Below are 14,122 nucleotides of genomic sequence, written 5' to 3'. Positions count from 1 at the left end.
TAATCAGAGGGTCACCACCTCCTATGAGTTTCCCGTCTTGGCAAAGAACCAACCCCAGCTCCCCAGAGTTCTTTCCAACTTTCATTCCTCCACGTTAGAATACGTCTCCACAGGATTTGGATTTAGAATATTTTTCCTTCAATCTAAATGGGATCCATTAATGTTCCAGAAAGTCATTCTAAGTTAGTAAAGCCTCACTGTTAAAATCTGACTATGAGGAAAACAATTTTCCCTTATTTCCCACTTTCTTAAGGGCATAGATGGCATCCCTTTTTAGGCATAAACTTAAAAGCCTACGGGTTCAGGGACTTCCCTCGTGGCGCAGTGGTTAAGAATCTGCCTGCCAATGCAGGGGACATGGGTTCAAGCCCTGGTCTGGGAAGATCCCACATGCCGCAGAGCAACAAAGCCCGTGCACCACAACTACTGAGCCTGCACTCTAGAGCCCACGAGCCACAACTACTGAAGCCCGTGCACCTAGAGCCCGTGCTCTGCAACAAGAGAAGCCACGGCAATGAGAAGCCCGCGCGATGCAATGAAGAGTAGCCCCTGCTCGCCACAACTAGAAAAAGCCCGCGTGCAGCAACAAAGACCCAATGCAGCCAAAAAAAAAAAAAAAAAGCATATGGGTTCACATCTTCCCTGTGAGCTGATAATTAAACAATTAAGGTTTGGGTATAAAAATTCTTTTCCATGGCCAGCCAAAGTTTCTATCCCAAAAGAGCCTAGAGCTTCAACATCTAATAGATTCTTGCAAACAAACAGATTAACTCTGTAAGAACAGCACAATTTGCCTGCAGATAATGCATGACTGTTTCATTTCCTCCCATCAAAAATATCAAAATGTTCTCTAAGTATTCTATCTTAAAATCCTATAATTAATGCTGTTGCTGGAAATAGAACTGACCTGACGTGTTGGCTATCTTCCAAAATTTGGCTTTACCTCATACCATTACCAACACCAAATATTTTAAGACTTCTAAAATTATTAGTCTTAAAACATACAAGAGCCAAGAGGATGAGCTGACTCAATTGTAATGTGCTCTCAGCTGTCATCTGGTTATTGGGAATTCAATTCCAGAGTGAACACTGCCCCAGAAAGACAGTGTTTAAAGAAACCATGTCAGTATCTCTGGAAATTCTACATTCACTGAAACACTTTCTGAGCTTAGTGGTAAAACTGAAACTATAAAGGTGAGTTTCTAGCAGTGAGAAAAATTTCAGAGTTTAAGATTTTAAGTATTTATAATGAGTTAGTATAATTCCAAAGAACTGGACTGGGATATTTCACCTTAGTCTTATTTCTCCAAGTATGATCTGAGGGCTGACTGCCCGTGTTGGCAGAATCAGCTGGGAGAAAATGTTAAAAATGTGGTTTCCTGGGCCCCACCCCTGATCTACTGAGTCAGACCGTCAGGAAGCTGGCACTAACTCAAAAGCATATGAAGAAGTTTGGATCCTGCCTCTGCACTTTATTAGCCCAGGAAGCTGCATTTGAACAAGCTCTCCATTGATTGACAGGCACACTAAAGTCTGCGAATCTCTGCTATACAGAGTGTGTGTCTGCCCCCTACAAAAGAGATTTTGCCCTGGGGAGTCTGGGTCAAGCAAAAAGTGGTGGAAGTAGTAGCAAACAGTTTAACGAGACCCTGGTATGTGTCATGTATTTAATATGTGTTACCTCATTTTGATTGCCCAACGACTCCCAAGAGGCAGACATTAATAAGCCATTTTACAGATGGCTTTACAGATGAAGAAACTAAAACAAAGAGAGGTTAAGATACAGCCTGGGGCTTCCCTGGTGGCGCAGTGGTTGGGAGTCCGCCTGCCAGTGCAGGGGACACGGGTTCCATCCCTGGTCCGGGAGGATCCCACATGCCGCAGAGCAACTAAGCCCATGCACCACAACTACTAAGCCAGCACGCCACAACTACTGAAGCCCGTGCACCTAGAGCCCATGCTCCGCAACGAGAGAAGCCACTGCAATGAGAAGCCCGCGGGCAGCAGCAAAGACCCAACGCAGCCAAAAATAAATATAAATAAATTTATAAAAAAAAAAAGAAAGAAAAAATGGATGGTATTAAAAAAAAAAAAGATACAGCCTGGAGTCAAATCACTACTCAGTGGCAGCTCTGAGATTCTAATCTAGTTATTACCCCAGTGCCATTGTTTTTCTATAACACCAGCTGTGCTACCTTGAGCTCAGCCTCATCAATTAAAATCTGAATAATAATAGTACCTATCTCATAAGGTTGTTAGGAGGATTTAGTGGGATAAAGCATGTAATGCATTAGTGCAGTGTGTGGCAATAACAAAGGCTCAATAAATGTCAACTGGTATCATTATTATACCACAAGTAATGTCCAGGTAAATAAAAATGATGATAATGGATCTTTCCTACTGGGAGTGTACCATAAGGCAGGCACTGTATTGAGCCTTTTTCACTGATTAAAAAAAATGTATCAAATCCTTATCATATGTCTTTAAGCCTTACTGTGATCCATTTTACAAATGAGAAAACATAGGGCTCGGGGAAGTTAAGTAACCTGTCCACGGACAGGGCTAATAAGGGGCAGAGGAAGGATTCAAACTCAGATCTGTTTCGCTTCAGCAGATGTGCCTCTATGGCTTTCCTATGTTGATGGTTCCCCCACCCCTTCTTTTTTTTTTTTTTTTCCTTCTTTTTTAAAAGGAAAATTTGGCGATAGTTTGACAGATCAATTATGGGAAATAGTTCCATCAGACTTTCTAAGGGAATATCATGGTGGTCCTGACATGGGAGACAGCACCATTCATTAAAGGGTTAGGCTGATGACCAGAGAACATACTTTAAGGCACTATAAGTGCCTTGTTATATTGGTGAGAAAGAAGAAGCGGGCATAAAATGACCCACAGCATTTCTAAATCCGGGTGATAAGTGCTGTTATCTTGGGGTTCTCTAGAGATAACATTCTGCATTAGAAGAGGCTTTTGCAGGGAATAGAGCTTTTGTTTCTTAAACTATCAACTATTGCATTCCCCAGCTATCCACATCCTGGTGAAATTCTTCAGGAAGCAAGTTAATATGGACTCTGATTATGTTCCAACGGTTTAAAGAAAAATACACACAGTCTTCTCTGGAGAACTTAAAGGCACAGTGCTAAGAGTCTGTGCTGATCCGAAGCCCTTTTGTGAAGCAGATGTTACCTTAATAGAACCAACAGAGCAGGCTGTAAAATAAGGTCAAAGCTGTCCACATAAGCAATTGTGAGAACTGGAAAGGAGAAAGGACCTTCCCACAAAAGAATAAAACAAACTAAAATTTTCTGAGACACTGAGATGGACCATAACTCTTAATGGACCATTTGGCACATGGTTCCCCAAATCGTGCCTGATGGTGCGCAAGATCTGTTCACCAAGCATGTTTAGAGCATTTGCCAAGCTCTGGGCACAGTGCATGGCGGGGTTGCAATCAGTGGCCTGGCAAAGAGGATTTTATCTGGCCCACAGAGCATCTGCAGAAGAACTGTGATAAGACTTTTAGGAGGTTTCACATTAGCAGGCTGAATTTCTGACTTCTCTTTAAAAATCAGGAGGTTTGTCAACCATGGTTGACATTCCCATGTGGAAACGGTCGGCTGCAGCTGAGCAGGGGCTGCTCCCTTTAACTCTGAACGTGGCCTTTCACTCCTTCCAGCCCAAATGCTACCTTTGTCTTATCTGTTTGGCCTCGGGGGGCGGGGGGGGGGTTTGGGATCCCTAAGCTGAAGGCACAAGAGTAGTCCCTGCCCTAGTTTGGTTGAGTGCCTTTTCATATTTTATTGCCCACTTGTATTTCCCTTCCGTTATTATCCTTTACCTAAAGGCAAGTTTAATCATTTGTCCCACTAATCTGTGGACTCCTTGAAAGCAGGGACTATTTATCTCTTGTTTATTGTTTTATCCTTTTTGGCTGTGAGACTCTAAAAAAATTATATCACTTCTCTGGGTCTCAGTTTCCTGATTTGTAGAATGGGCATTATAATAGTACCCACTTCATTGAGATGTTATGAAGACTAAATGAGTATATGTAAAGCATTTATAACAGTGCCTGGTGCATACAAAGTCTTATATCAATGATACCTATTATTATTATTATTATTTCTTCAGGATTTAGATGAAGTGCTCAGTACATAATACACAATTTAATATGGTTTGAAGTTGAATCTGAAGGTCCTAAATCAAATTAGATGCCAGTGCAGAGGGTCAGGCAACAAGGAAACAAGTTAAGGACCTGGTTGCTAGAACTAGGGTATAAAGCCCGTACTTGGTTTCAAGAAGCAGGGAAGGGTCCAGCCTCTTGAATTGGATCATAAAGTAACCGTAAGTCCTGGAACCAAGCTATGAATCCAGAGCAACAGCCAGGCTTGTCCCAGACACTGGCAGAGGAAATAACAGCTAAAGAACAGAGTGCCAAATAAATATTAAGGCTAAATAGCTCCCACCATCGGGAGAAATTAAGAAGTAGTGAGCCAGGCAAGATACTGGAAGTGGACAATAATAACTAATTGACAAAGGGCCTTATTGCTGTATATAGTTGCACTAGTTAATAAGATCCAGTCATATCATTAAGCTGAGATGATTAAATATTTCTAAGTCCATTTCTTTAAGACAGAGAATGGAAAAATTAATTATATCAGGAAGTGTTATGAACTAATCTCTTCCTTGGATTTTGTTAAGTTCTGAGAGGTTTTTTTTCATTCCTCTTTCATTCTGCTTTAATATCAAACTCAAAAGCGCTGTGTGATTTAAAAAAATTTTTTTCATACGAAGGTACAATTTACATAAAATGAACACACCATTTTCAATGTAAAATTCTTTCAGTTTGGACAAACACACAGTCATGTAACCACTGTTACAATCAAGATAAAGAACAGTTCCATCACCCCCCCAAATCCCCTCCCATCCCTTTGCTGTCAATCCCTCCCCCTATCTCCAGCCTGGCCTTTTTTTCCATCACTTTAGGTTTACTCTTTCCAATGTGTCAGACAAATGGACTCATATACATATGCAGCCCTTTGAGTCTGTCTTCTTACACTTAGCATACATATTTGAGTTTCATCCATGTTGTTGTATATATCAGAAGTCCATTCCTTTTTTTTTTCTGAGTAAGATTCCACTATATGGATGGATATACCACAGTTTGCTTATCCTGCCACCAGCTGAAAGACATTTAAATTGGTGATTATGAATAATCCCTTTGTAAACATCCATAAATAGGTATCTGTGTGAACATAAGTTTTAATTTCTCTTGGGTAAATACCTATGAGGGCAGCTGCTGGGTCATTTGATGGGTTTATGTTTAATTTTATTTTTAAAAAAGTCAGTTTTCCAAAGCAGCTGTACCATTTTACGCTCCCACCAGCCATGTCTGATTTTGAACAATTCTTATAGAACACAGTCCAAAGGATGAATCTCCATTTTCTATGGAGTAAAATATCCCAAATTCTTCACTTATTATTCCATGTCTTTCTTTGGCCATTGAAGAACCTGCCTTCTTCCCAGCCATATGGCACTGCTCTCCCACATGTATTCCTGGAGATAGACTCAGGCCCCTGACCCCTGACCATACCTGGCACTTCCCCACAAGAGTGTTTTTGTTTATGCCATTTGCCACCTGGGATGTTCATCTTTTATTACTGAAATCTTATATAACCCCATTATTGGCATTTTTTCATCCTTCAGGAACCCCTTCTGCTCTCCAAAAAAAGACAAATGAAAGGTGTTGACAGAGGAGGCCAATAAAACAGGCATGCACAAGCCCCTTGTTCTCTGTGCCATCCAACCCAGATTCCCGTGTGCCACGTGGCAGGCGAAAGCTAAGGAGGAGTCCAGAGCTCTGCATAGGAGAGCAAGCAAAATATCTGCCAGAGCAAGTTTCTTTTTGCTTATTTAAAAAAAGGTGAATACTCCCAAAATAACTATAACTGACTGCATGGGATAAAGTGAATTCTCATTACTTGTGGCTGTCTGGGGGACAAAAGCTTTTCCATTTATGCAACTTTGGGCCAGTTCTTGATGCTAATCAAGACTTCTCTCTGCTCCAAGTTTTTTACATCTGGATATGTACACATGCGCATATGACTTTGGCAGAGAAGAGGAATCAAAAAGCAAATTGTTTTATAACACAGCAAACATGCACTTCCTATAAAAGAGAGGATGTACATGGGGTGGACTTTTTCTTCCCTAAACAGCTTGGAGTCTGCCTAGATGCAGGGAGGCATCTCTCCTCAGGCCCCTGAAGTGCTGAAGGCAGCGCCCCATGCAACGTGTCCTCCCTCATTCCGTTTCTGGAGAGGCTGATGCAATTCCAAGGCGCGGGGCTGGGCCAGGGCTAGGTTTTTGCACCATAGTTTACTAATGTTCCAGGGTGGCTGCTTCTGCAGCGCCTGGTGATCCTAGAAATCTTGCCGCCTGCAGCTCAGGAATAATGAGCTTGCGGTCACCGGCTCGGAGTGCCGTTATCTGAATGGGCCCTGCATGCCAGTCGGGAGCGCTCACACCTCTCAGGCCGCGGAGGAGGACCCGGTTGACTTGATACCACTCTCCTCCAGGAGGTGGTCTCGGTCCTGTACCTCGGCTCCATCTCGTAACCAGGCAGGGATCTCACAGTTGAAATGAAAACGGAAAGGGAACCGACTCTCTCCCTCTTGCCGAGCGACTGTTTCCACCCTGTCAATCCCAGCCAGGCATCCTCAGCCCCGTCCCGGTAGAAGACAATGGCTCGCTCGACAAGCCCCATTCAGGACCCTCCCCGGACCCTTCTCTTCACTCTCCCGGTTTTATAAACGTCGTCCTGGCCTTTAGCAAAGTAAACACTTTGCTCAAAGTAAACACTGCCCTCCCTCCGCCCCGCTGCCCGGCCCGCCCTCTCCGGATCTGGAAAGCAGCCCCCGGGTGAGAGCCGGGACGCTCGCCGGGGCCGGACTCACCTGGCCGGTGGAGAAGCGCCGGAGCGCCTGGTTGCCCTGCCACAACATGCTGGAAAGAAGCGCTCGTGCGGGCGGCGCGGGAGGCAAGCGGGAGGCACGCGGGGTCGGCTCAGCCTAGGCGCGGCCTGCAGCCTCAGAGTCCCGGGCGAGTCCCGGGACGCAGCTCGAGGCCCCGCCCCCTCATCTGTCAGGGCTCCCGCAGCCAATCCCGAGCGACTGGGCGGGGCGTGCTCCAGCCTCCCGGAGCCCCGCTGGTGCCCAGCCTGAGCGACAGCTTCTGGCGGCTGCCTCGGTGCAGTCTCACTATCTGTGGGATCTTCTCCCAGTTACTAACACACTCTGAAGTACATAAGGATCTGCCTTAAAAGTCAGTCTGACACCCCAGGTCATGTCCTTAACACAGTCCTGAGAAGACAACAGGCAAGTGCGTGGAGCCGCGAAATATAAACGGGTGAGGGCACCTTCGCGACGTAAGGATCCTGATTCCTATCTCGTAGTCTGACAAGAAGATTTAATGAGAGATTGTGTATAAAGCACCTGGCAAAGGGCTTGGCACAGAGTTGGTCCCGATAGATGATAGACAAATAGATGGGTTGATAGATGATAGACACCCGACAGCCTTTTCCCTCACCTCTCTGAAGAAACGCTCAAGACATGCTTTAGCTGAGCACTTGTCTCAAACAGAACTCCTTAGCCTGGCATTCAAGACCGTCTGTAGTTTGGCACTTCCTCTTATTTCTCGCTGCTCTTTTGCACGTGTAATTCAGTGTGACCGTAGTACTTGCCTATTCCTTCCTGGACAACGTTTCCCAGGAAAGCTTGCCACCTGTCACTTGTCACCATCTAGGCATGACCAAATTCCTTCTCTTCTTAAAGGTATAGCTCAAATGCTGCCTCCTACAGGTATTTTTCCTGATTCTTTCCTCCCTAAGCTCCTAACTTCCTCAAAGTAACCTTTCACTCCTCTGAACTAGGAAGGATTTTTGTCTATGCAGCTCTTATGAAGCCTCAGTCTGTTACTACTACTTATGTAGCAGTCATCTTCTCTACTGGAAGCTCTTTGCAGGCTGACTCCATGCCTTATTTATCAAGATTTACAGTACTTAACACTAAGCAGAGCTTAGAAAATACTTGTTGAGAAGGTAAGAAGGAAAGAAAAAGAACCACTCTTTAAAAAAATGTTTTTAATTGAAGTATAGTTGATTTACAATGTTGTGTTAATTTCTTCTGTACAGCAAAGTGACTCAGTTATACTCAGTTACATATATATACATATTCATTCTAGAAAAAGAACCATTCTTAAAGCCTGGAGAATTGCAGCAAACATCCAAGGTTTTGCTTTAGGAACTGCCCCTTGACAATTCACCCCATTTCTCTGACTGCATTTTTGTGAATTCTTGCCTCTCTTAAACTTCCAAATATTGATATTCATTTTATTTGTTCTAAACCAGGGAGGGTGGGCAAGGACTGTGGTTTTTCCTGAGTGAAGATTCCATAGTTATATACTCCAACTCCCAACTTTAGAAAATGAGCTTATGTTCGCCCAAATATAAGAAAATATGCATGATGTCTAAGATTTTCATCTTTAAGAACCAAAAATGTAGTCCTCTTGATAATTGGAGGTTAGACCAGATACAACTAGAGAGTTTGACAAACAAAAAATTGCCTGCCAACCTAGACTTCTCTTGCTAGCAAAAATGGAGATGAAATAAACTTCAGAAACAAAAACTTGAGAGACTTTGTCATCAGCAGACATACAATAAAGGGCATATTAAAGTATCCTTCAAGGAGGAGGAAAATTACCTACTTGGAAGCCCGGAAATGCAAGAAGGAATAAAGACCAACAAAAAAGGCAAATATGTGAGTGAATTTAAGTAAACATTGACCATATGAACAATAATAATAATAAAATCTTGTAGATATATATATATCCACAAGATATATATATATATCCATGAAAATATACAAACAACAATAAAAAATTGTCGGATAGGGACTTCCCTGGTGGCCCAGTGGCTAAGGCTCCATGCTCCCAATGCAGGGGACCCAAGTTCAATCCCTAGTCAGGGAACTAGATCCCACATGCCGCAACTAAGAGTTCACGTGCCGCAAGTAAAGATCCCACACGCTGCAATGAAGATACTGGTGCAGCCAAATAAATAAATTTTTTTTTTTTTTTTTTTAATGCGTTACGCGGGCCTCTCACTGTTGTGGCCTCTCCCGTTGCGGAGGACAGGCTCCGGACGCGCAGGCTCAGCGGCCATGGCTCACGGGCCCAGCCGCTCCGCGGCATGTGGGATCCTCCCAGATCGGGGCACGAACCCGTGTCCCCTGCATCGGCAGGCGGACTCTCAACCACTGCGCCACCAGGGAAGCCCAATAAATATTTTTTAAAAGTGTTGGATAAGTTGGGGGGGCTGGGAGGAATGGAATATTCTTTAGGCAGAAGGATAATAATCCTAGATGGAAGCTCAGAAATGAAGGAATAAAGAGCTTTAGAGAGGGTAAATACAAGGACAAATTTTAATTAATATTGTTTAGAATGCTTCTAATAATGTTCTATGGAGTTCAAAAATATATATAGTTAAAATACATGACAACAATAGCATATGATTTTCAGGGAGAAAAGGTTAAGTTAAAGGTTCTAAGCTTGCAGCATTGTCTTGGAAATAATAAAAGTACTAATTTATGTTAGACTTAATAAGTTAAGGATGCATATTATAATCTCTAGTACAACCACTAAAAGGATAGTAATACAATGTATAACTTCCAAGTTAAAGAGTGTAAAACTATTAAGACAATAAAATGATAAAAAAATCAATCCAAACGAAGGCAAGAAAGGAGAGAAAAAGGAACATGCGTAAAAAATAGAAGGAAATTAGTAAGATGTTAGATTTAAGCCAGTAATTGCGGTAAATGAAAATGGACTAAATGTTTTGTTTTTTTGCGGTATGCGGGCCTCTCACTGTTGTGGCCCCTCTTGTTGCGGAACACAGGCTCCGGACGTACAGGCTCAGCGGCCATGGCTCACGGGCCCAGCCGCTCCATGGCATGTGGGATCTTCCCGGACCGGGGCACGAACCCGTGTCCCCTGCATCGGCAGGCGGACTCTCAACCACTGCGCCACCAGGGGAGCCCAAAAATGGACTAAATGTTTTAATGAAAAGACAAAGATCATCAGGTTGGTTAAAAAACAAAACTCTGATGAGAGACTCATAAAATATAAAGATTCCGAAAGCACTCATAAAATATAAAGATTCCAATTTTTAAAAAAAACACTCAAACACTAGCCAAAAGAAAATGTTAATCTGACAGGAAGATAAAAATTCTAAGTTTGTATACACTTAATAACACAGCCTCAAATTTTTTTTTTTTTTTTTTTTAAACATCTTTATTGGGGTATAATTGCTTTACAATGGTGTGTTAGTTTCTGCTTTATAACAAAGCGAATCAGCTATACATATACATATGTTCCCATATGTCTTCCCTCTTGCGTCTCCCTCCCTCCCACTCTCCCCATCCCACCCTTCCAGGCTGTCACAAAGCACCGAGCTAATATCCCTGTGCCTTGCGGCTGCTTCCCCCCAGCTATCTACCTTACTACGTTTGTTAGTGTGTATATGTCCATGACTCTCTCTCGCCCTATCAAAACTCACCCCTCCCCCTCCCCATACCCTCAAGTCCATTCTCCAGTAGGTCTGCGTCTTTATTCCTATCTTACCCCTAGGTTCTTCATGACATTTTTTTCCCTTAAATTCCATATATATGTGTTAGCATACGGTATTTGTCTTTTTCTTTCTGACTTACTTCACTCTGTATGACAGACTCTAGGTCTATCCATCTCATTACAAGTAGCTCAATTTCATTTCTTTTTAAGGCTGAGTAATATTCCATTGTGTATATGTGCCACATCTTCTTTATCCATTCATCCGATGATGGGCGCTTAGCACAGCCTCAAATTTTATAAAGCAAAAATTATAGAACTTCAAGGAAAAATAGACAAAACTATAACCATACTTGAAGATTTTTTTAAACATTGTAATAATTTTTTATTGAACTATAGTTGATTTACAATGTTATGTTAATTTCTGCTGTATAGCAAAGTGATTCAGTTATATATATATATTTTAATTTTCTTTTCTATTATGGTTTATCACAGAATATTGAATATAGTTTCCTGTGCTGTACAGTAGGACCTTGTTGTTTATCCATTCTCTATATAATAGTTTGCATCTGCTAACCCCAAACTCACACTCCGTCCCTCTCCCACCTTCCCCCACCCCATGGCAGCCACAAGTCTGTTCTCTATGTCTGTGAGTCTGTTTCTGTTTCATAAAAGTTCATTTGCGTCATATTTTAGATTCCACATATAAGTGATATCATATTGTATTTGTCTTTCTCTTTGACTTACTTCATACTTGAAGATTTTTAACATACTTCTCTTAATAACTGATAGAAACAGGCAAAATATTTGCAATGATACAGAATATTTAAATGAGATGATTAATGCATTTGGCCTAATTAAAACATCTAGAAGCACCCAACTACCAAATACGCATTCTTTTTATTTATTTATTAAACTTTTATTTGCATTTATTTTTTGCGGCATTTATTCCCAGGCCATAAGTTTTTGTTTCTTCTGGGATGTCTTTTTCTTCTGGGCAACCTCCTCTTCTGGTTTAGGAACAGTCTCTTCTTTTTCAGTAAAGATCATCTCAATGTGGCAGGGAGAGCTCATGCATGGGTTGATCCAACCATGAGCTCTGTTAAGTCCTGTGCCGCATCTTGGGGGCTTTGTTCACCTGGATGTGCTCAATGACCAGAGAATCTATAGCTAAGCCCTTAAGTTCAGCATCATTCTCTGCATTTTTGAGCATGTGCAGTAAAAATTCAGCACTTTTTTTGGGCCACCGACCTGAGTCCAGCTCCACTGTTTGGCGTGGGCACACCTACCAGCTCCACCATTGTAACGACGGAATGGCACACATTGCTTCTTTAAAGTGACATCTTGCAGATACTTGGTGGCTTTACGGATATGCATACCCTTACTGGCCTGGGCAGTTTCACGAGTGTTCTGAAAGTGAACACGAAGATTTGAATCTCTTGACTTGCATGAGTTTGTGGGGTTTTCTGGGTCAAGTGAATAGCAAACCATGTTTTAGAGGTCACTGCGAGACACTGGACCTCCAGAGTCGTCACCGACCACAGGCTGCCTGTACCCCTGCCAGCCCCATTCCCAATCATCGAGGCCCTCTGCGGCCCGCAGAGGCCTGAGAGCACAGGGCGCCAAGCCAGGGACTCCGACACATCCCGCTGCATGGAACTCTGCTCCGGAGGGTCTCGAAATCAGCACCGCCAAGGCCAGGATGGCAGCGATAACCAGAGGATTCACCATTCGAGAGAGATGCCTCACAATCTTTTTCAATACATACAAAGCATTTTCAAAAATTCACCGTATGTTAGCCTTTAAAGAATGTAAGTCATAGAGTTTGACTCTGGCTATAGTGGAATGAAGCTAGAAATCAATAACAAGAAGATAATTAGTGTAATCGCCACTTCTTTGGAAATTATGAAATACACTTCTAAATAATGATAGGGGGAAGTCACTGGAAGAGATGGCATGTTCTTTGCTTTTCCCAGTGTCAGGTGTATGAGGGAGCCCTGGATCTGCAGACCTTCCCACGACATCTTTGCTGAGATGAAGGAAATGAGAGAAAAAGTGCCTAGTCTAGAGAAAAATGAAGATGCAAAGTTGAAAGTGAGCTATCTTCATCTGAGAAGAAAGTCTGGGGGCAGAGCTCTTGAGGAAAGAGTTGCAAAAAAGCCTTTTAAAAAATTCTGAGAATTACAACATGGATAAAGAAAAAATTAAGATCAAGCAATTTCTTTTATTATTATTATTATCAAGGTATAGTTGATATACAATATTATATGTTTCAGGTGTACAAAAAAGTGATTCACAATTTTTAAAGGTTATACTCCATTTATAGTTATTATAAAATACTGGCTACATTCCCTATGTCGTACAATATATGCTTGTAGTTTATTTATTTTGTACACAGTAGTTTGTACCTCTTAATCCCCTGCCTCTATCTTGCCCCTCAAGCAACTTCTACTGCAGCCTCAGATGAGACATAGGTGTCTAGGGACCATGTCTCCTACTCGACGGGAACTTCCAAACAGAGACCATTGCTGTGGCTAGTGAACTGTCTGGCTGAGTAAAATAACTGAATTGGGAATCTTCTCATTTTTATTGTTTCTTCTTAATATATTACTTCTCAGCTATTTGTTTCCTTTCATACACTATGTCATTGGGACAGCTTGATAAGTAGCAGTGAGATGTGCTGTTTCTTGAAGGGGTATAATCTTAAAATTTGAATGTGTATAATTTTTGGATTAAACAATGCACCAGTGAAAAAGACACATCAGAGCAGTATAAAGTAATTTTCTGAAAACAACTGTATATATTTCCTATTTTCTAGTGTAGAACTAGTTCTAACAAATAATAAGCAAATTTTATGATTTTAATGTTTTGGGTTTCTTCACTTAATTTTAAACTTTTAATATTTTTCTTATTTCATATAATCTCTATTGTTACTTTCCTCTGTCTTTTTCTTTTTGGATTTTGTAAAACATTAGTTTAAGACCACAGATTAGAAGACATCACATATTTCAAGCAGGTATGAAAGACTTGTGTCCCTGCAGCTGAACTTGATTTGCCTTAAACTTGTTTTATTTTTAAAAATAGAATTTTTCCTGGGCAATATTTGCCTATTCTGGTGTAACCTTGTGTGACCCTAATGCTTATGTAAGCGAGCCCATGGTACCTAGTGTTTTTCACTTCTGTAGTGTTAGAATATCTTTTTGTTTTTGTTGAAGAGGTGAATGAAGTATGTACACGCATAGACTGTTGAATTCACTTTTGTGCCATTTTTGTAAATACAGTAACTTGTACAACTTTTTGCATATGTCTGAACTGACTTCACACATTAGGTGATAGATGATGTGTAAAGTGGAAACCCAAGAATTCCCCCAAAAAACTCTGTGTGTAGAGCTGTGTATAGTAAAAGTGATTTATAGTCTTGACCTTCTAGAATATCACACTGAAATCTTTACTCAGTCTGCCATGGATAAGTGTTTACTTTTGTGACTGATATCTGTGACATTCAGGG

At 41.7% G+C, this 14,122-nt stretch overlaps 1 protein-coding gene across 2 annotated transcripts in view; it reads right to left on the bottom strand.

Moving 5' to 3' along the window:
- Window positions 1-7,139, bottom strand: part of ALDH1L2 (aldehyde dehydrogenase 1 family member L2) — a 56,261-nt gene extending 49,122 nt beyond the window's left edge. The window contains exon 1 of one of the 2 annotated variants that reach the window (XM_032647251.1): window positions 6,951-7,139. In XM_032647251.1, coding sequence (XP_032503142.1) covers window positions 6,951-6,998 — 48 coding nt within the window. In that variant the 5' untranslated portion in view covers window positions 6,999-7,139. The remainder of the gene's footprint in view (window positions 1-6,950) is intronic. The other variant, XM_032647250.1, reaches the window with a different exon arrangement.
- Between the last annotated feature and the right edge of the window lie 6,983 nt (window positions 7,140-14,122).

This window comes from Phocoena sinus, chromosome 10, assembly GCF_008692025.1.
Source record: "Phocoena sinus isolate mPhoSin1 chromosome 10, mPhoSin1.pri, whole genome shotgun sequence".
NCBI lineage: Eukaryota > Metazoa > Chordata > Mammalia > Artiodactyla > Phocoenidae > Phocoena > Phocoena sinus.
The sequence above is the reverse complement of the archived record's forward strand: the minus strand, read 5'-3'. Positions and strand labels throughout refer to the sequence as shown.